This window comes from Periplaneta americana, chromosome 5 (assembly GCF_040183065.1).
Source record: "Periplaneta americana isolate PAMFEO1 chromosome 5, P.americana_PAMFEO1_priV1, whole genome shotgun sequence".
In the NCBI taxonomy this organism is placed as follows: Eukaryota; Metazoa; Arthropoda; class Insecta; order Blattodea; family Blattidae; genus Periplaneta; species Periplaneta americana.
Window position 1 is genome coordinate 119002850 of NC_091121.1, and position 22300 is coordinate 119025149.

The following is a 22300-nucleotide window of genomic DNA, read 5'->3' on the forward strand; positions in this document are numbered from 1 at the left end:
TTTGTTTCCTTCAGTGCCTCAAACTTACAGTCGAAAAAACTTTGAGAGTATTATTTTCATTTGGCATCTATCTCTATTCGGCAAAGATAACTGCGTATTTTTACATTAAATAGCAGTACATACCTCTGGCTTCACTATCCATATTGAAATTACCACAGTTTGACACAATAAACAGCACAGGATTCTTTTGTATCAGCTACAAGGGTCAGTCTGGTTTATTTTGCCACTACTGTACGTGTGCCTTTTTTTGGCAACATAATTGAAACTACAGTTATTTAACTGAACTCTGTAACATTGATCAGGTATGCCTGTTGCCATTTAGGCTATATATCTTATTTTCATTTTACCCTCTCAGATACATAAAATAATAAAACAGGTTTTAGTTAGTAAACACTATTTGTTCAAGTAATTAATGCTATAAAATGCTATTTTTTTATATTTTCATTATAAATACAAAAAATTAATGTTACAATTTTACACCTCTAGCTATAAATATAAGATAACTAAAAATCCTACCTAAGAGTTAAATCATCATTGTCTTAGTCATCATTGTCATCAAAGACAAATGCTGAACACAGCCACTTTCATGGATTGGGCCTAGAGGATCATGATTCAACCTAGACATAAATAGTAGAGCAAGTGTTCAGAATGGTACAAGACCATCAATTAATAAAAAGAAATACACACACAAAACCCACGTGCAGAATCCTTCAATAAGTTACCAAAGACCGAAGTACTGAAGACCCTACAAGAAGAGAGCATGAGGAGTTGGGAAAGAGAATGGCGAGCTACTACAAATGACAGAGTCGAAACAAAGAAGTACTTTCCAAGCATTGCAGAAAGACTAGTTCTGAAGATGCCAGTTACATCAGGACTCACGACCATGCTCACAGGACATGAAAGAATAAGAGCCTACTTCTATAGATTCCGTATAACACCAGATGCTACTTGCCCCTGCAAAGGAGGAGACTAAACCGTCGATTATCTTCTGCTCGAGTGCCCCAAATACAACATGAAAAGACAGACACTATGGAGAAGCATAATAACCAAGGGAGGAGTTTGGCCACTAGATAGAAGAGATTTAATGAAAAAGTTCTTAAACAGACTTTTGCAAATCTGCGAATACAATTGACTTTACAACCAATGAAAGTAGAATAGAACACAGAGTAGTAATAAGCACATATCTGTACATAGTGTAAATACATAAACGTAGATTTAAGTAAAACAGAATAGGAATTATTAAGAAGTGGAATATAAATTGTACAAAGTATAAATATTACCAAACTTAGGTATTCCAAACACATAGCAATAGAATCCTAGCTTATATTGTAAATAGTCAACAATCAGGTATAGCTAATCCATCATCAACTAATCAATCTTCTTAATGTATCCAGCTGTTTGCTGACAACATAAAGTCCACTATAGTCCACTGTAGTCTATTTAGTTGTTGTTTTTCACGAGAAATGAGGGATATTTTGATCGGTGTTCATTATAGATGCCTGTTGCTAGTAGCCAGAGTTGGGGTGCAGTCAATATATACTGCAGAGCTATGTCTTCTGCAACTGGTACTGATGATTTTAATTTACTTCTTTTGTAGTTTATGGATGGACAGTATAGAAGAATGTGTTCTAGATCTTCATCATGATTATTACACCACAGACAAGTAGGATTATCAGAAATGTGAAATCGGTGTAGGTACAATTGTGTGACAATGTGACCTGTTCTGGCTCTTGCTAAAAATGTTTGAACATGTCTGAGCAAGTTTTTGTACATTTCCAGATCATTTGGTTTCTTTTGTACAGACTGTAAAATTTTTCCTTTGTCAGAAGAGAGCCAATTGTTGATCCATAGGTTTATAAAATGAGACTTTACTGAAGCAAAAGCACTGGATAGAGATATCACTTGAAGAGGTCTTGGTTGCAAATATGTTGCCTGTTTTGCAATATTATCGACTTTCTCGTTTCCAGGTATACCACATGACTAGGTATCCATTGAAATGTTATTTTCTTTTGGAGTTTTTTTTAGTTTACTTAGTTGTTTCTGAATTGGAATAATTCTATGTATGTATAGGTTTGGTACATATTTAATTATATTAAATATAGCCCCTTTGGAGTCGGTAAGTATGCAGATAGATTTTTCAGAAATTTGAGTAACACACTGAAGAGCAGCATCAATAGCTAGCAATTCAGTGTCAAAACTGGAGGAGGATGAACATGGTATGAAATAACTTTCTTGATATTTTGGAATATAATACCCTGCTTGTGATGTCCCATTATTAGGATTTAGAGATCCATCTGTATAAACTTGAAGATGATCCTTATATGTGCTGCATAGTAGTTCCATGGTATCTAACTTAATGTATGGAGGATCATTTTTGGAATGATTTCCTGGAATTTGTATGCTTTGTTCTGGAATCACCCATTTCATGGAGGAATTTCGTTCACAATTGGAGTTTTAGCAGTGAGTGCTTCTGTGATATAGACTGGTATTTCTTCTTTGTTTATTTTATAGAAATTAGTGTTCCAAATAAGTACTTTAGTACGATTCTTGGCATCTCTCAGTGCATTCCCTACTCGGAGATCCGATTGAGGGACTATTTTACCTCCGGAGAATTTTACACTGAGGTACTCCATGAATATAAACAGTGAAAAATATAGTGGGACTGCGTTGGTGTTAATGCAACTTATGTGGGTACCTCTTTGTTACTTGTTAGCTTAAACAACAAGTTTAAGCCCCCTCGAATCGAATCGAAAAATCGAAAGAGAATTGGGAGGACAAATTTAAAAGGTACGCAAAACGCGTCTTGCAAGGGGTTGGGGGCTGTAAAAAACTAAATATGTGAGCTCCAAACCTGTTGGCCACTAGTCTCACTCTGGGTTATTCTGCTCCACTGAAGGAGCTCTAGAAAATTTTGAAGGGGATGCTGAAATTGGACGTAACCTCTTAGGTACCACATACGCGAGGGGAACGGAGATTTGATTAAGCCCCCTCACCACCCTGCAGTATATATTGACTACACCCCACCTCTGGCTACTAGCAACAGGCATCTATAATGAACACTGATAAAAATACCCCTCATTTCTCGTGAAAAACAACTGAATAGACTACAGTGGACTATAGTGGACTTTATGTTGTTAGCAAACAGCTGGATACATTAAGAAGATTGATTTTATAGAAATTACACAGGATATTATCTGACAATTTGAAGAACATCTGAGATCTGGATGAGGCTTGCAATTTTAAATGTATGAAAAGAAAACTAAGAAAAACTGGAATTCATCGGAAGTAATATACACTCCAAGCAATATTGATGTAAACCAGAACATGTAGTATTACAAACTGTTGTGGAACATGTTGTGTAATAAAGTTCCTTAAAAAAAAGACACACACACACACACACACATATGCATGCACGGAATACCTGTAGAAGGGAGAGAGAAATATCCACTTTCGTGTTGGACTCTATATTCACTGCAGCAGAGAACTAATTGGAATCAAATGTGCAATTTAAATCTTAGGAACACCATTAATCACAACGCAGTTGAGTTGTGAGCCTGTGATTATCACGAAACTATAATGAGTATCGAAACCAACGATAATTGGGTCATTTAAACTCATGTTATAGCAACAGTTCGTTCTGAAAATCTTAAATATTACAAGAAATATCATCCATTAACACTGTCGCATTAATTTAATGTAATCAAAACGACTAAATCAATTATATTTCTTATATTACTTCATCTGAAAGCTTAATAAATGGTGTAAACTCAGTAACACTAAATCTGGTGCCTTGATGGGATGTAGTGTTTTTTTTTTTACCGACTTTTGAAATTAACCACTTACACGCTCCTAAATGTCAACATTCTAAGGACTATGCGTGTACAGGGTGCCATGATCATTTACAGAAGCTTATCCGAATGAAAGATTTGTATTTAGGTGATTGCAAGCAATAAAACTAATGTGCAAGAAACATGATTGAAAACTGCCATTTAACATCAGCAGATAAACGAAATAGAACATGTTCAAAATCAAGCTCTCAGGCTCATTACTAATGGAATCAAAACAACTCCAATAGATTCTATGGATTCCTCACTAATTACAATAGAAGAAAAAGCACTGATCCAATATGAAAAACTTATCAGAATACCAGGAAACAATTGGCATTCATACAGTCCTCTCTGTAGATTAAAAACTCATAGTTTCATAAAAGAAAACTTACAAATTAAACCAAACCCTTTAACTCTATTAAATATAGAGTATAATCTAAATTTAACAGAGAAATACTGAAATCAGAAGTAAACACGGAAATAATGAAACAGTCGTCTTTAGAGACAATTAATATTAGGTACCCTCCACAAAACTGGCTTTATTTATACACCGACAGATCCTTGATCTCCAGGGAACAAGGTGCAGGTGCAGGTGTTATGTGCTGTATCTTCTCACTTTATAGATCTTTTGGATATGGAACAACAAGTTTTGATGGAGAAATTGCAATAAGTGGAAGTCTCAGGAATCTTCTCTGCCACATCAATAAATTTAAGAATGCAGTTATATTGTCAGACTCCAAAGCAGCTATTCTATCAATAATCTCTAGACACAGCAGAAATAACTAAAATGCTCTCTCAATTAATAACATTCAATAAAAGAATTGTATTCCAATGGATACCATCCTATTGTAGAATCCTGGGAAATGAGAATGCGGATGCTTTAGCAAAGAAGGGCAGCACTGCTACTTACAGACCTGTTACTAAATCTACATACTTAGACTTCAAAAACAAAATTTGATAACACAATCGCAAGGAAAAAATGGAACTCTCTGCATCATAATTCACAGTTAATTCCTGATTTACCACGCAAATCGTCTTTAGCTGCATTTAGATTGGCAACAGGCCATGACTGTTTGGCCAAACACCTGCATAGAATTGGAATATATCAGTCCCCTAACTGCTCATTGTGCAACTCAAATTAAGAAATGGATTCGGAACACCTCAAAATCTGTGCTTCAATAGCTGACCATGAAAATATCTTTGAAAAATATTAGAGTGCAAGAGATCAAATGACTTTATTGTCAAACGCCTGGCATTGGAAAATAACAACATCAGCAGAAGCAGTCATTCTAGTTACGCACATGTTAAAATGTAAAATATGCTCAGGACTTGAGAAAAATTTAATCAGAAGATGGAGATGGTGGTCTAGAGGAAAGGAAGTCCGTGAAGTATATGCCTGTGTTTTTTAAGTGGATAACTAAGATTTTCTGACGTGGCTGAGTTTTTTTTAGTGTATCAGCTACTAGAGGTTATAAAGTCGGTGAAATTGCGAGATGAGGCTGAGTATTCACCATAGATTACCTGACATTCACCATATTAGTTAGGGAAATCCTCAGGAATAACACAACCATGTAACCATGTAAGCAGGCCAAGCAGGAATCCAACCCACACTCAGCGTAACTCTGGATCAGCAGGCAAATTCACCAGCCACAAATCTATGCTTTTGTGACTCATCTTGCTTCTTGAAATAAGTACAGTACTTCATAACCTTTCTCCTTTGTTACCATTAAGCACGAATTTTTCTCGTACTTAATGGTAATAAAACAAACCGACTAGTTCACACTAGTCATGTAATATGCAGTGAGGTGGGCGAGACCTCAATCATATTCGATACATACAGTATATTCGATACATATATTCGATACTTTCTCCTTTGATTGTACTGGTGCATCATCCAACAAAAATGATGATTAGTAAATTTCGAAAATAATAAAATTCAATGATATTAAATGATGTTTTATAGAAACAGCGAAAATCGAAGCTGCACTGTAAAATAGAGAGGGACATCAGCTGTATGAGCACATACAGTAACATAGCAGTCCTAGCTTCTTTAGACATAAAATTGATAGTGCTTTTCAAAATATCTTTTCTAATGCTTAGTCAGTCTACTAAAAATGTCACTGTAGGAGCTTTCAGCGATAAAACACCAGAGCTTTTGGTTGGGGTTTCTTAGCCACATAATAAAAGCAATCCAATGCCTTTATCAAAATACTAGAATAAATATGGACAATGGACTATCAAGGGGCTGTATGATAGTATATATATATATATATATATATATATATATATATATATCTCCAAGAAGTAAAACAAGGATGTTAGCTGAGTCCTGTTCCTTTTAATGACGATTCTATAAAAAAAATTGGCAGAAACTTATAATTTTAATAATAATAATAATAATAATAATAATAATGATAATAATAATAATACTCATAATTTTAAATTAAATGAAAAAATGTTAAATACAATAGTACTGTATTTCCAGATAAGGCTGTATTTGGCAACTGTGAGGATGAACTTCAAATGGCTGCATATAATCTTGAGAAAGTGGGAAAAGAATATAATTTGACAGTATCAGATACAAAGTCTAAAACAGTGGCTTTCTTGAATAAAATCCACATAAAATGTAAACTATTGATAAATAATAAATCTATCGAACAAGTAAAAAATTGTACTTACTGTACTTAGGATTGACGTAGGCCTATCATATTACCAGAAAAAGATGCCAATATTATATGGAACAGATTCCAAAGAATGTGTGGACGAACTCCATAAAACAATGCAGAGTACACAGTTGAAGCTCTATAAAGTAATGGCCTATCATAACATGGTTGTAAGATTGGGCAATAAATAAATTGGATAGAAAAATGTAGAAACAGCTGAAATGAAATTCTTAAGACCTTCAGTACGAATTCTTTTATGGACAAAAACAAGAAATATGATGACTGGAGGAGAATTAAATGTATTTCTACTAACAAAAAGATAAATAGCTGCAAAACAAGCTGATACATGAATGGAATACATCAAATTTGATGACACTCAATTTAAGCAAAAGTAACTACCAAATATTTTCACTTGGTAAAAAAGAAAGAGAATTCAATATCCAATACAATGGCCAACACCTCCCTAGGACTTATGAATCCAAATATCTTGGACTTATTTTCGACAGTAAGTTAACATGGAACAACCATTTGAAATATATTTCTGAAAAAGCTCGTAAAAGATTCTCCCTTCTGAAAAGACTAGCGGGAAAGAAATGGGGTTGCTCTAGAAATACTTTGAACACTACATACAAAATGTTTATACAGCCAGTGCTGACGTACTGCGGAGAAATTTTAATTACTTCACCTTTCATAAATGAAATAGAACGTGTTCAAAACCAAGCTCTCAGGCTCATCACTGGTGGAATCAAAACAACTCCAATAGATTCTATGTGATTCCTCACTAATATTAACAGCATTAAAATGATAATAGAAGAAAAAGCACTGATTTAATATGAAAAACTTATCAGATTACCAGGAAACAATTGGCATTCATACAGTCCTCTCCGTAGATTAAAAACTCAAAAAAGTTTCATATCCATGGTTCAAGAATTAAAACAGAAAATCAACGTCCCGAATTTAAAAGAAAACTTACAAATTAAATGAAACCCTTTAACACTATTAAATATAGAGTATAATCTAAATTTAACAGAAGAAATACTGAAATCAGAAGTAAACACTGAAATAATGAAACAATTGTCTTTAGAGACAATTAATATTAGGTACCCTCCACAAAATTGGCTTCATTTATACACCGATGGATCCTTGATCTCCAGGGAACAAGGTGCAGGTGCAGGTGTTATGTGCTGTCTCTTCTCACTTTATAGATATTTTGGATATGGAACAACAAGTTTTGATGGAGAAATCACTGCAATAAGTGAAAGTCTCAGGAATCTTCTCTGCCACATCAATAAATTTATGAATGCAGTTATATTGTCAGACTCCAAAGCAGCTATTCTATCAATAGTCTCTAGACACACACTTTCATCTCAAATAGCAGAAATAAATAAAATGCTCTTTGAACTAATAACACTCAATAAAAGAATTGTATTCCAATGGATACCATCCCATTGTGGAATCCTGGGAAACGAGAATGCTGATGCTTTAGCAAAGAAGGGCAGCACTGCTACTTACAGACCTGTTACTAAATCTACGTATTACTCTGTGAAAAGATTTATTAAATCTACATACTTAGACTTCAACAAACAAAATTTGATAACACAATCTCAAGGGAAAAAATGGAACTCTCTGCATCATAATCCACAGTTGATTCCCGATTTACCACGCAAATCATCTGTAGCTGCATTTAGATTGGCAACAGGCCATGACTGTTTGGCCAAGCATATAAAGTACGACAAGATTACCTGATTAATGAAAGCTAGACATTTTATCATAGAAGTAAAGAACAAGGAATATTTTTGTATTTACTGAATTACAAATTAAACCTACAATAACATTGATGCTTAGCTGCAGACACCTTAGAGACAATTCTATTAACAGTAGCTTTTGAAACTTCAACATTGTCTCCATTTATGGAAAAATCCTGTAGCATATTATCTTAATGTTAATAGTACCTGCAACATAGGAGAGAGGCTTGTTTCTCTCCATTGTGTATTCTAACCTCTCATGAATGTCATTGACAATCTTACTGATCACTGCTTTCAACAATCTATATCTCTTTACAAATTGTTCCTTAGATAGATTTTGAAAATTATTTCTTAATCTCTCTATGTTACGAATACCATTTAACATATTTAAATAGAGCAATACTGTATCAAAAACATTATTTACAGCAGATATTTTGTTTTTAGCCTCGAGTTAAAATTTAACCCATCTGAAAGGCGTTAACTTAACCCCAAGATTAAACCCGTGTTAAAACTAACTAACTCTGTTGATGAAACAGAATTTTAGTCAAATTATTATTATTATTCCTGTGTTCGTCCATGGTCTGGAATTTAGGTTAAGTTTAGATTTAAGACCTCTCCTGCCACCACATTATCATAATCATCCTATCACATCATCGGGGTAATGTAACTCCGCCTTCCAGGCGCCCCAACGTCAGAAGTGGGTTACAACTAAGCCATGGCCAGGAGAGAAGACCAGAAATGTCGAAAAGACAACCTGGTGGCATTGGATAAAAAAAAATAATAATAAAAAAAAAAGTCAAATCTAGAGTTAAAACTGTATAACACAAGGTTAAATTTTAACCCCTGTTGATAAAACTGTGCCTGAAACATATCATGGTTTAGGACTTATGCAAGCGAAATGGGAAACATCCATCCAACATTTTAACATAGGTAGCAGTTTGCTTCAAGTTGACTTTGCATATCTTCATACTGTAAGAGACATTCCTACCGAAAGGAAAATTATAATAAAGAAACTGCACCTACCCAATGACAATGATGGTACTCAGTGGACAGGTAGGAATGTAAGGAAAATATTAAGAGAATGAGCTTTTAATACATGGAAAGTGCACACATGAAGAGGCAGATCACTCTAAAGCCAATATTTTTGTGTCAATAACAAAAAAGATTTACCAATTTCGAAATAGAACAATGGTCTGAAAATGTTCTTTAACATCGTTGTCTTTGGACAGTCCCTGGTATATGTCCTAACATAATCCGTTGTCGTCATACTGACTGTAGCAAGAATGAAACCCTTGGCCGTGTGTTGGACTTTTGCCATAAAGGAGAACTACTAAGAAACACTCGCCATCATAAAGTAAGATCAATGCTAGCTTCTGCTTTGCAAAATTAAAAATGGCACATCTAAAAATAAGTACAGTGCACCTCTTCAACAGAATCCATCTGAAGAGCTGATATTATAGCCATCATCTGAAGAAAAGTAAAGCTGTAGTTCTTGATCCTACAATTGGTTTCGAAACAACAATTGACCAGGCAAGGGCAATTGACTTGGAAAGGAAAAGTATTTATGAATCACGTATTCCTGACTTGAGCATTAGTTATGGTGTACCTTCTAAAAACTGGTCAGTCATGGAACTACTTTTTGGTAGCAGGAATAGTATATCCAAATTTACATGGGGCATGTTAAAAACTTTTGGTATTCAACATCAAACTGTGGAAAAAAATTATCATAGGTATCATCAAAGATTTCTTTAGCATTTTGAATTATCACCTTTATTTTAAGTCATAATTTTTTAATTTGACATACATTTTATTTATTGTAATAATATGTAGTATATCTGATTAATGTTTATGGGCATGATTCAAAATGTTCATTTGAAGTTTACTACACACACACACACACACACACACACACACACACGTGCGCGCGTGCGCACATACACAGATATATAGGCCTATATATATATATATATATATATATATATATATATTTTTTTTTTTCAAAATTTTATATCATTCACTATTCTTCAAACTCAGAAATTTCTGTTTTCAGGAATTCAGGATCTTTGTGGTCTATTATTGGTCTGATGTGATGTTTTTGCAATTAAAAAAATATATAAATGAAAAGCCAATGGGAACTAGATTTCCTGCAACACCTATTACAAGATGGAAAGATGAACTTAATTCTTGAGATCAGAACAGTCACAGTGGCCTAAACCTTGATGGAATCAGAGCAGTGTATATTAGAGAGTAGTGCATTCACGGCGACTGCAGCCATATTTACTCCTTGCTAGACACAGAAGCATAAGCAGTAATGCTAGAAGGAAGCTCATTAAAGACGATATCATACATGTTGTTGTGGTTTATTGAATACAGGAGAGAAGAATAAAATTAATAAACATTATTGTCATAATGAAATGACTCATTAGAGATAACACTTTATTATTTATGTTGTGTCCATTTCAATAGGGATAACATCAGCAATTTTCTACTGCAATTCTCATACCAACACTTCCACTACCACATTTAGCAGATTGTTGTAGTGCATTTGCTATAACAGACAATTTTCTTAACAATAAATACATTCTAGTCCTAAAATACAGTGATAAGACTTCTTGAAAAATATTATGACAAGTTGGGAACGTATGACTTGAAGTGTTAATGAATAAAGACTTCAAATCCTTTAGTGTCAACTCATTTTCTACCAACGTTTCACATTTTCCTGCATTTAGGATTATATCAAACACAAATTTACAGGGGTATACAAGTGACATTTCCTTGTACGACTTGAGAGTCACTAATGTGCTAATAAAATTTATAGATTCATTCCTGTTATCAGGTATTAGAGATGAAATATAGTTTTCACAAATACTATATAACTTATTTTGTTTTATTTTGAACAAATTCATCCCAACAAATAGTAAAGAGCTTGTTGGTCACTCAAGTCTATATTTATATTTTCAGTTAAATTACAATTTAGCCTTTATCAATTTCCTTTTGCTCACATTCATCTTCACTAAACTTACATAGGCCTATGTACCTAGAAACTCAACTAATTGTTCAGAATCGCAAACTGCGTAATTTCCATGCTTCGTTTTTGAGAAAAACTGAGAAATCGTAATTATTTTGCATCCGGGACTGGATTTATGGAACAGATAGCAGAAAATAAATTATCTAACACATTCTGCATGCATCTATCTAGCATAAGATATTTCATGATCTCTTTAATAAGACAACTTTCTTGAAAATCAAGAACTGTTTTTGTTACCAATATTATACCAGTTTGGAATGGTTTCAAACGTCCGCTTTTGCCCACCTTGATATTTTCAATTATAAATATTATGTCATTACTTATGGCTTTTAAGGAACCCGGAGGTTCATTGCCACCCTCACCTAAGCCTGCCATCGGTCCCTATCCTGTGCAAGATTAATCCAGTCTCTATCATCATAACCCACCTCCCTCAAATCCATTTTAATATTATCCTCCCATCTACGTCTCGGACTTCCCAAAGGTCTTTTTCCCTCCGGCTTCCCAACTAACACTATATGCGTTTCTGGATTCGCCCATGTGTGCTACATGCCCTGCCCCTCTCAGACGCCTGGATTTAATGTTTCTAATTATGTCAGGTGAAGAATACAATGTGTGCTGTTCTGTGTTGTGTAACTTTCTTCATTCTCCTGTAGCTTCATCCCTCTTAGCCACAAATATTTTCCTAATTACCTTATTCTCAAACACTCTTAATTTCTGTTCCCCTCTCAATCCGAGAGTACAAGTTTCACAACCATAAAGAACAACCAGTAATATAACTGTCTTATAAATTTTAACTTTCAGATTTTTTGACAGCAGACTAGATGTCAAAATCTTCTCAACCGAATAATAACAAGCATTTCCATATTTATTCTGCGCTTAATTTCCTTCCGAGTGTCATTTATATTTGTTACTGATGCTCCAAGATATATGAATTTTTCTACGTCTTCGAAGGATAAATTTGTAATTTTTATATTTCTATTTCGTATAATATTCTGGTCACGAGACATAATCATATTCTTTGTCTTTTCGGGATTTACTTCCAAACCTATCGCTTTACTGGCTTCAAGTAAAATTCCCGTGTTTTCCCTATAGTTCGTGAATTTTCTCCTAGCATATTCAAGTCATCCGCATAGACAAGAAGCTGTAACCCATTCAATTCCAAACCCTGTCTGTTATCTTGAACTTTCCTAATGGCATATTCTAGAGCAAAGTTAAGAAGTAAAGGTGATAGTGCATCTCCTTGCTTTAGTCCGCAGTGAAAATATTATGTCGTTGAGAAAATTAATCATTGAAGATGTTCCTCTCCTTGTTTGTGACTTAATGCTAATTTTGTACAATGACAATTGATTACACATTGATGAACTGCACAACAACATGGCATTCTTCAGGATAGCAATGGAATATCACACTAGAAACCCGTGTTCCTACCCAAGTCTTGCGTTGTACTCTCTCTCCACAGGAGTAAATATGGCCACCACATCGGCATTTATCGGATCAAAAGAATGCGGTACTCTCCAATATACACTGCTCTGGATAGAATAAGAAACTTTTAGTTAGTTAGAAACCATCAGTTAATCGACTAAAATAGGACTATACCACATTTACACTCATCATGGGAACCACCAATCACTATATGGTGATCGAGTGTGTTGTGCCCATTTCTGACACCAACTTTTTGTTATACTATATTAATTCTGACACCAATATTTATTATACCATTTCTGACACCATAATTTATTGTTAAGCTCTATCATATCTGACACCAGTAATTTGTCGTGGCGCTTGCCGCGACAAGGGCGGATGGCTTATCTTCGAGATAATCGCGAGTTATAATCTCTATCAAGATAACACAAACGAATCAGACACTGCGTTATACTTTATAAACTGTTCTTTCTTATGGATAGGAGGGATTCCTATTATGAATGTGATCTCAGGTTTTCGGAATAATCACAAGTGTAGAAATTCACTATTACTAAGTTTATTAATAAAAATATCAATTTACTACAAATAAAATATTGAGTATTGAACGATTTGGAAAGTATGAAAATTTCTGTTAATTCTGAAGTACCAAGATAACTAGTTAAATGAAAAGTTTAAAGAATGATCTGATGATTTTACTTACAATAAATAGTAGGGTGAACCCTAATGCTGGTCCCAGTTGATCCCATTTTCGATGCCATATTCGTGAGTTTCTTCCTGGACGTCGGGAGCGCTACTCCATGACCGCTATCTTGACCAATAACTAATGACCTCGTTTTCGACGTTTCATGTCCTTTTATAAACTCGAACTGCGTCCTTTGTGATGTACCAGAGTGACGCTATTTTACCCGCAAATCTTCTGAAAAGACGGTATTGCATTCACTAAACACCACGCTTCTGATTCTTAACCATTATTTTAAATCGGCGTTTCCGGTCCTTACTTAGAACAACATGGATTTAAGGAACTTTCACGACTGAATCTGTTTTTGACTTCACCAATGGAAATTCAGAGTTTCGGAATCATTGCCAATTAGAATGTCTCGCGAGAGGTGCTGTATCTTCGCTATAAGTCAGCTGTTGCTAAGTTGAGTTCGCAATAAAAATGCAAAATGCAAGCGTACGCATTTCTGCATGTTCAAGGACTGGACTGTGCTGAGTTGCTGACGTTAACTAAACTGTGCTCTGTAATCTGTCGAAACAGGAAGCGAGCTCTTTCGCTTGTAAAGCATGTATGCATGTATTAATAATACGATTTCATTACTTTAAATTAAAGTGAAAATATATTGCTTATCATAATCCTTGGGCACAACAAGTGGATACCATTACGTCCAAGATTCACAGGTTCAGATCTGACCTATCATAATGGTTTCTTATATGTGACAAGTAAGTTTGGAGATTCTTGTCATAAATTTATAGTAGACCTACATAAAAGAACCCTGCCTGTATGAAAGAGGAGGGGGAAAGTGCAATTATGAATCTAACAAGTTATGGTTTTACAGGAATGAGGGTAAAAGAGTTCTTGCTGCAGACAGTAACATCCTCCACAGCGGCCCCTTTACGCATTCCCCTGGGGCTGTCTTCACTGCAGACAGAGCTCACATCCATCACTGGACAGTTCCTCCGCCTTGTCTCCCATAACCGTGCTGTGTTTGGCGAATATTACACTGATATCATCACACAAGCTGTTTTACCTAAGTGAACATGGATTGATTATTATCCATTAAAATTTAAGGTAAGAGTTGTACAGAACTTGTACATACGGTATATGATTAGCTCATAATCAGAATTATATATGGATGATACTACTACTACTACTACTGCTACTGCTACTGCTACTGCTACTGCTACTGCTGCTACTTACTACTTACTACTTACTACTACTACTACTACCACTACTACTACACATTCTACCAAAGAACAAGTCATATGCCTCGGCCAAGAAATAAAAGACAGTTTTAACAAGAAAGAAGATGCCTTGGCAATATTTATTGACTTTCAGTTAGCATATGAGACTGTTTGGAGAAATAAATTATTACTAAAACTCCAGAAATTAGTTATCTCCACAATATGTTCAGATGGATATCATAATTCCTTAGTCAAAGATTCATTGCCACTAAATTCAGTAACTCACTTTCTAGTTATAGACAAACATATCGAGGTCTACCTCAGGGCGCTGTCCTCAGCACAACTTTATTCAATATTTATATAAATGACTTACCCTCCCTATTAGAGGAATCAAACATGAAAACAGCACTATTTGCAGATGATATAGTTTTGTGGACTTCCGGATCTTACAGACATAGAGACAAAATTAAAAATTCTGCTCTTAAAGCTCTAAATCAACTACATGAATGGAATACATCAAATTTGATGACACTCAATTTAAGCAAAAGTAACTACCAAATATTTTCACTCGGTAAAAAAGAAAGAGAATTCAATATCCAATACAATGGCCAACACCTTCCTAGGACTTATGAATCCAAATATCTTGGACTTATTTTCGACAGTAAGTTAACATGGAGCAACCATTTGAAATACATTTCTGAAAAAGCTCGTAAAAGATTCTCCCTTCTAAAAAGACTAGCAGGAAAGAAATGGGGATGCTCTAGGAATACTTTGAACACTACATACAAAATGTTTATACAGCGAGTGCTGACATACTGCGGAGAAATTTCAATTACTTCACCTTTCGTAAACGACATAGAATATGTTCAAAACCAAGCTCTCAGACTCATTACTGGTGGAATCAAAACAACTCCAATAGATTCTATGAGATTCCTCACTAATATTAACAGCATCAAAATGACAATAGACGAAAAAGCACTGATTCAATATGAAAAACTTATCAGATTACCAGGAAACAATTGGCATTCATACAGTCCTCTCTGTAGATTGAAAACTCAAAAAAGTTTCATATCCATGGTTCAAGAATTAAAACAGAAAATCAATATCCCGAATTTAAAAGAAAACTTACAAATTAAACCAAACCCTTTAACTCTATTAAATATAGAATATAATCTAAATTTAACAGAAGAAATACTGAAATCAGAAGTAAACACTGAAATAATGAAACAATTGTCTTTAGAGACAATTAATATTAGGTACCCTCCACAAAACTGGCTTCATTTATACACCGATGGATCCTTGATCTCCAGAGAACAAGGTGCCGGTGCAGGTGTTGCGTACTGTCTCTTCTCCCTTTATAGATCTCTTGGATATGGAACAACAAGTTTAGATGGTGAAATCACTGCAATAAGTGAATGTCTCAGGAATCTTCTATGCCACATCAATAAATTTATGAATGCAGTTATATTGTCAGACTCCAAAGCAGCTATTCTATCAATCGTCTCTAAACACACACCTTCATCTCAAACAGCAGAAATAACCAAAATGCTCTCTCAATTAATATCACTCAATAAAAGAATTGTATTCCAATGGATACCATCCCATTGTGGAATCCTGGGAAACGAGAATGCGGATGCTTTAGCAAAGAAGGGCAGCACTGCTACTTACAGACCTGTTACTAAATCTACGTATTACTCTGTGAAAAGATTTATTAAATCTACATACTTAGACTTCAACAAGCAAAATTTGATAACTCAATCCCAAAGGAAAAAATGGAACTCTCTGCATCAAAATCCACAGTTAATTCCCGATTTACCACGAAAATCGTCTGTAGCTGCATTTAGATTGGCAACAGACCATGATTGTTTGGCCAAACACCTGCATAGAATTGGAATATATCAGTCCCCTAACTGGCTATTGTGCAACTCAAACCAAGAAATGGATTCGGAACACCTCAAAATCTGTGCTTCAGTGGCTGGTCATGATAATATCTTTGAAAAATATTGGAGTGCAAGAGATCAAATGACTTTATTGTCAAATGCCTGGCATTAGAAAACAACAACAAGAACAGCTACTACTACTACTACTACTACTACTACTACTACTACTACTACTACTACTACTACTGCTGCTACTACTACTACTACTACTGCTACTACTACTGCTACTCCTTGCTAGCTGCTTGCTGCTGCTGCTTACTACTAACTACTACTGCTACTACTGCTGCTGCTGCTGCTGCTTACTACTACTACTACTACTTACTACTACTGCTGCTGCTGCTGCTTACTACTTACTACTACTGCAACTGCTGCTGCTGCTTACTACTAACTACTACTGCTACTGCTGCTGCCTACTACTTACTACTACTGCTACTGCTGCTGCTGCTGCTACTGCTACTGCTGCTGCTGCTTACTACTTACTACTACTACTTACTACTACTGCTACTGCTGCTGCTGCTCCTGCTACTTACTACTTACTACTACTACTACCTACTGCTACCTACTTCTGCTGCTACTGCTGCTACTTACTACTACTGCTACTGCTACTGCTGCTACTTACTACTTACTACTACTACTACTACTACTACTACTACTACTACTACTACTACTACCTACTACTACATACTACTACCTACTGCTACTGCTACTGCTACTACTACTGCTGCTGCTGCTACTTACTACTACTTACTACTACCTACTGCTACATACTTCTACTGCTACTGCTGCTGCTGCTACTTACTACTACTTACTACTACTACTGATACTGCTACTGCTGCTGCTACTACTTACTACTTACTACTACTACCTACTGCTACTGCTGCTGCTGCTTACTACTACTTACTACTACTAACTACTACTACATACTACTACCTACTGCTACTGCTACTACTGCTGCTGCTGCTGCTACTTACTACTTACTACTATTACTACTACCTACTACTACCTACTGCTACTGCTACTACTTACTACTACTTACTACTACTACTGATACTGCTACTACTTACTACTACTACCTACTGCTACTGCTGCTGCTGCTGCTGCTTACTACTACTTACCACTACTACTACTACTACTACTACTACTACTACTACCTACTGCTACTGCTGCTGCTACTTACTACTTACTACTATTTACTACTACCTGAACAATACTCCTTATGGAGAAGGGAGAAGATCCAAGAACTGAGAATTAGTTTAATTCAAGGGTAATTAGGAAGAAGTCTCTGATATTACTGAATGTTTTTGTTTAATTTTTCTACTAATCCCTAACTCCTGTGCACGTTAATAAATGTATCATTTGTTTCTAGCTAGAGGAAAAATAAAACGAAACAAATACATATATACTTACAAGAAGGCGGATACGAACCCGGGTTTTCTGCGTGTGAAGTGAGAGTTTTACCACGGAGCTATGACACATACACAATTCAAACCGTTGTTTGCCGATATAAGAGTATGTTCCTGGATCTCGCTGGTTTCGTCCTTGCTACTCTGATTTTAGTCTTGTGTATTTGGCGCACAGCCGAACGGAACTTAGACAAATTTACGCTTCAAGAGGCTGGTCATTTTTTTTGTCTAAGAGTGTACGAAATGGAGATTTAGCCTTCGAAGAGGTGGAAAAATTCAGATATCTTGGAGCAACAGTAACAAATATAAATGACACTCGGGAGGAAATTAAACACAGAATAAATATGGGAAATGCATGTTATTATTCGGTTGAGAAGCTTTTGTCATCTAGTCTGCTGTCAAAAAGTCTGAAAGTTAGAATTTATAAAACAGTTATGTTACCGGTTTTTCTGTATGGTTGTGAAACTTGGACTGTCACTTCGAGAGAGGAACAGAGATTAAGGATATTTGAGAATAAGGTTCTTAGGAAAATATTTGTGGCTAAGAGGGATGAAGTTACAGGAAAATGGAGAAAGTTACACAACACAAAACTGCATGCATTGTATTCTTCACCTGACATAATTAGGAACATAAAATCCAGAAGTTTGAGATGGACAGGGCATGTAGCACGTATGGGCGAATCCAGAAATGCATATAGAGTGTTAGTTGGGAGACTGGAGGGAAAAATACCTTTGAGGAGGCCGAGAGGTAGATGGGAGGATAATATTAAAATGGATTTGAGGGAGGTGGTATATGATGATAGAGATTGGATTAATCTTGCACAGGATAGGGACCGATGGCGGGCTTATGTGAGAGCGGCAATGAACCTGTGGGTTCCTTAAAAGCCATAAGTAAGTATACTAACCAATTAAAGAAAGGATACGTCTGAATAGGTCATTCTCTATTTGTAATATACTTACCCTTAAGACTAAAAAAAAAAAAAAAAGGTATTTTACAAACAAATTCAAATTAGTGTAACTCCAAAGATATTGAGACAATGTTTATATGACATTTTTTGCTCAAAATGTCTTCGGAAATATGCTCCGTAAGTGGTGGTAACTCCTCATGAATCAGCCTGTATATAAACAGCAAATCCATTTTCTTTGCATCTTTTCAAGTGCACTTCTGAACAGGTTATGACAACACTCTGTACAACACCCAATTTCAGTAATTCCGTTAGTGATAGTTTGTGTATCTGTCTCTAGGTTTCCTAGCATGCTCAGTGTCTTATATCTGGTACTTTGAATATTCAAATGGTCCATTACTTTTTTTTGGTACTGTGCATAGATCTGGAAATGCTGGTTTCCAAGTTAAGGCTTTCACAAAACATGCTAACTGAAATGTCTATAATTATCTCCTACAGATGTATTCCTGCAACACAATATGGTAGTTGCTTGATTAGTGGTATATGTTGAGTGAATGCTCACATGATGATGTGGAAGTTCGTGATCCCATCTCGAGTGAACTGTGCTTCATCTGTGAGGATCATTAAGGCAGGAAAGTTATGAGTTGTAGCACATTGCGGAAAGAAACATTGTCAGAATACTACTCCTGCTCGTGACAATGTCTGTAGGCTACATGTTGTAGATGGTAGGGATATAAATGTTCTCGCAAGATTCTCCAGACTGTCAAACGAAGAATACCTACTTGTGTTGCTAATCTTGTGTGTTGATTTTAGGAGTCGCATTCACAATATCCAGAAGCTCCTCCTCTTGTGCAGGAGATGTAGATCTGGTCTCCTCATTCAACAGCTCGAGGTGCAAAATTCTCATATTCACGTATTCGTAAAATTAAGTTTTCCTACCTGAAAATCTTTGGTGTTGTAATATTTCTTGGTACAAAGAACAAAACTCTACAGCATTGCCATCTGTCAAACCATACAGAAAGCGAATATCTGCTCAATTCTGATTTATGTATATGGTTTCATAAACGTCCCATTAACATGTAGCACTAATCAGGCAATTACTAGATTGTGTTAAACAGTATCTTTTGTTGCAGGAAACCACTTGTGCAGAGATAAAGACTTTCTGGTAGCAGTATGCACTTCCTGTGAAAGCCTGTAACTCGGAAACCAAACATTTCCAGACATATGTAAATATAAACTATTTCCATTGTTTATTTATGAAAAACACATTCCTGAAGTTATGTTGGTTATTTTTGGGATGCAAAAGTGTGTGTGCACGTGCATACACACACACACACGTACGCACATGCGCACACGCACACACACACTCACACACTCACACACACACACACGTTGCAAGGTAGATTCTCTTAAATGTATCAATAAAACTAAATGCTGATTTTTTCAATCTCATTAAGCTGGAAATCATGTTCTACTCATTCAACATTTGCATAATATAGTTAATAAAACATCCTTAATAAATTGACAGTACTATTAAAATTCAGTTTTTGCTTTTGAATATAATCTGAAAATACATAAATATAACATTATTTTAGTTTATATCATGTCTTTGAGAGGGGAAGGAACTGGCCACCCTACCCTATTATCTCCTGGCCTAGTTGCCTCATAAGTGATGCCTTATTAGTATCACTTGTGAGGTTCAGACCTGTCTGCAGACAGTTGACTAAACAACAACAAGTCTTTGCTGTGAAAAATGAAACCAGCTTTTTAAACTTACCATAATGCTATCAGTGGGATGGTTGATGTTTGCTGTGGCAAATTGAACCAGTTTTTAGATGTAGTCTTGCCATAAGATTATATGGAATGGTTGATGTTGCTTTGCTAAGTCTGGCTCAGTTGTAGTGTTGCATTGCAATTTGGGAAACATTCCCTTAATTTTAATATCAATCAATGTAAAAGTTTTTTTATACTTCCAAAGATTGGAACGAGAGTTCATAATCATACATTGCTGGAAAGTCACAGAGTGAGAAATGAATCGAATTGTCGATTGATAAATCAGCAAAACCACAAGTTTTAATTTCTTTATCATTGCTTCAGTCTTATCCTGAACGGTGAACACAGTTACATTGTATGCTGAAAATTAGAATAAAAAAATAAAAATATATATATCGAGATGTCCAGCAAGAAAATGCTCCATCAGTGAACTTATAAATGACATATAACTCAATGCACTTACTTACTTACTTACAAATGGCTTTTAAGGAACCCGAAGGTTCATTGCCGCCCTCACATAAGCCCGCCATCGGTCCCTATCCTGTGCAAGATTAATCCAGTCCCTATCATCATATCCCACCTCCCTCAAATCCAGTTTAATATTATCCTCCCATCTACGTCTCGGCCTCCCCAAAGGTCTTTTTCCCTCCGGTCTCCCAACTAACACTCTATATGCATTCCTGGATTCGCCCATACGTGCTACATGCCCTACCCATCGCAAACGTCTGGATTTAATGTTCCTAATTATGTCAGGTGAAGAATACAATGCGTGCAGTTCTGCGTTGTGTAACTTTCTCCATTCTCCTGTAACTTCATCCCTCTTAGCCCCAAATATTTTCCTAGCACCTTATTCTCAAACACCCTTAACCTATGTTCCTCTCTCAGAGTGACAGTCCAAGTTTCACAACCATACAGAACAACCGGTAATATAACTGTTTTATAAATTCTAACTTTCAGATTTTTTGACAGCAGACTAGAAACTCAATGTACATTGTGCGCAATTTATTTCTATTATTAATTTATATATATATATATATATATATATATATATATATATATAGGGTGATTCACGAGGAAAGGTAAAAAATTTAGGATGGGAATTTTGAAGTTATTCTGAGTGAAGAAGTTCATATGAATATAGGTCCGTTTTCGAACGGTTATGGAGATATGGCTCTTTGATTTCACAAAAATTTCTAGGATTCCATTGTACTAACTCGCATTTAGAGACAGACAGCGGACAAATTTAAAGTTCATATTCATGTATGCATACATATCTAATATTCTAGAAGTCTGGGTCGATGTTTTCGCACATTTTCAAAGGTGCCTCCTCCTGCTTCAATGCACTGTTGTGCTCGGGCATGAATCGCGCTGGTCACTCGGGAGAGTTGCACGTGGCTGTCTTTATGCCGCATCCAAAATACGGTCAATTAGCTCTTCTCTCGTTTCCCTGTTCCTTTGCTATATCAAGTCTTACACCCAACCCCATAGACAGTAAATACTCTTCGATATGGTACCCTTCTGTTCAGAAAGCATCGTTCATATTCAGCGACTGCATGCAAGGTACTTCCTTCACACAAACCATAAACATACACAATATCAGTGTATTCTGCAGTCGAAAATTTATAAGGCATCTTGAAAAACACAACTTAACACTTCCGATAACTGTACCTGTATAACTACTGTACTGTAGGTA

At 35.6% G+C, this 22300-nt stretch overlaps 1 protein-coding gene across 12 annotated transcripts in view; it reads left to right on the plus strand.

Moving 5' to 3' along the window:
• LOC138700107 (T-complex protein 11-like protein 1) overlaps positions 1-22300 on the plus strand; it is a 137149-nt gene that overhangs the window by 79022 nt on the left and 35827 nt on the right. For 8 of the 12 annotated variants that reach the window (XR_011332207.1, XR_011332209.1, XR_011332208.1 and 5 more), the window contains one exon: positions 14242-14474. The exons of 1 other annotated variant lie outside the window; for it this stretch is intronic. Coding sequence is in view for 5 of the 11 variants with exons in the window: in XM_069826430.1 (XP_069682531.1) it covers positions 14242-14441 (200 nt within the window). In the remaining 6 variants the exon portion in view is untranslated. Of the gene's footprint in view, positions 1-14241; positions 14475-19647; positions 19727-19967; positions 20061-22300 lie in introns of all 12 variants that reach the window. 3 more of the 12 variants (XR_011332205.1, XR_011332204.1, XR_011332206.1) reach the window with 2 other exon arrangements.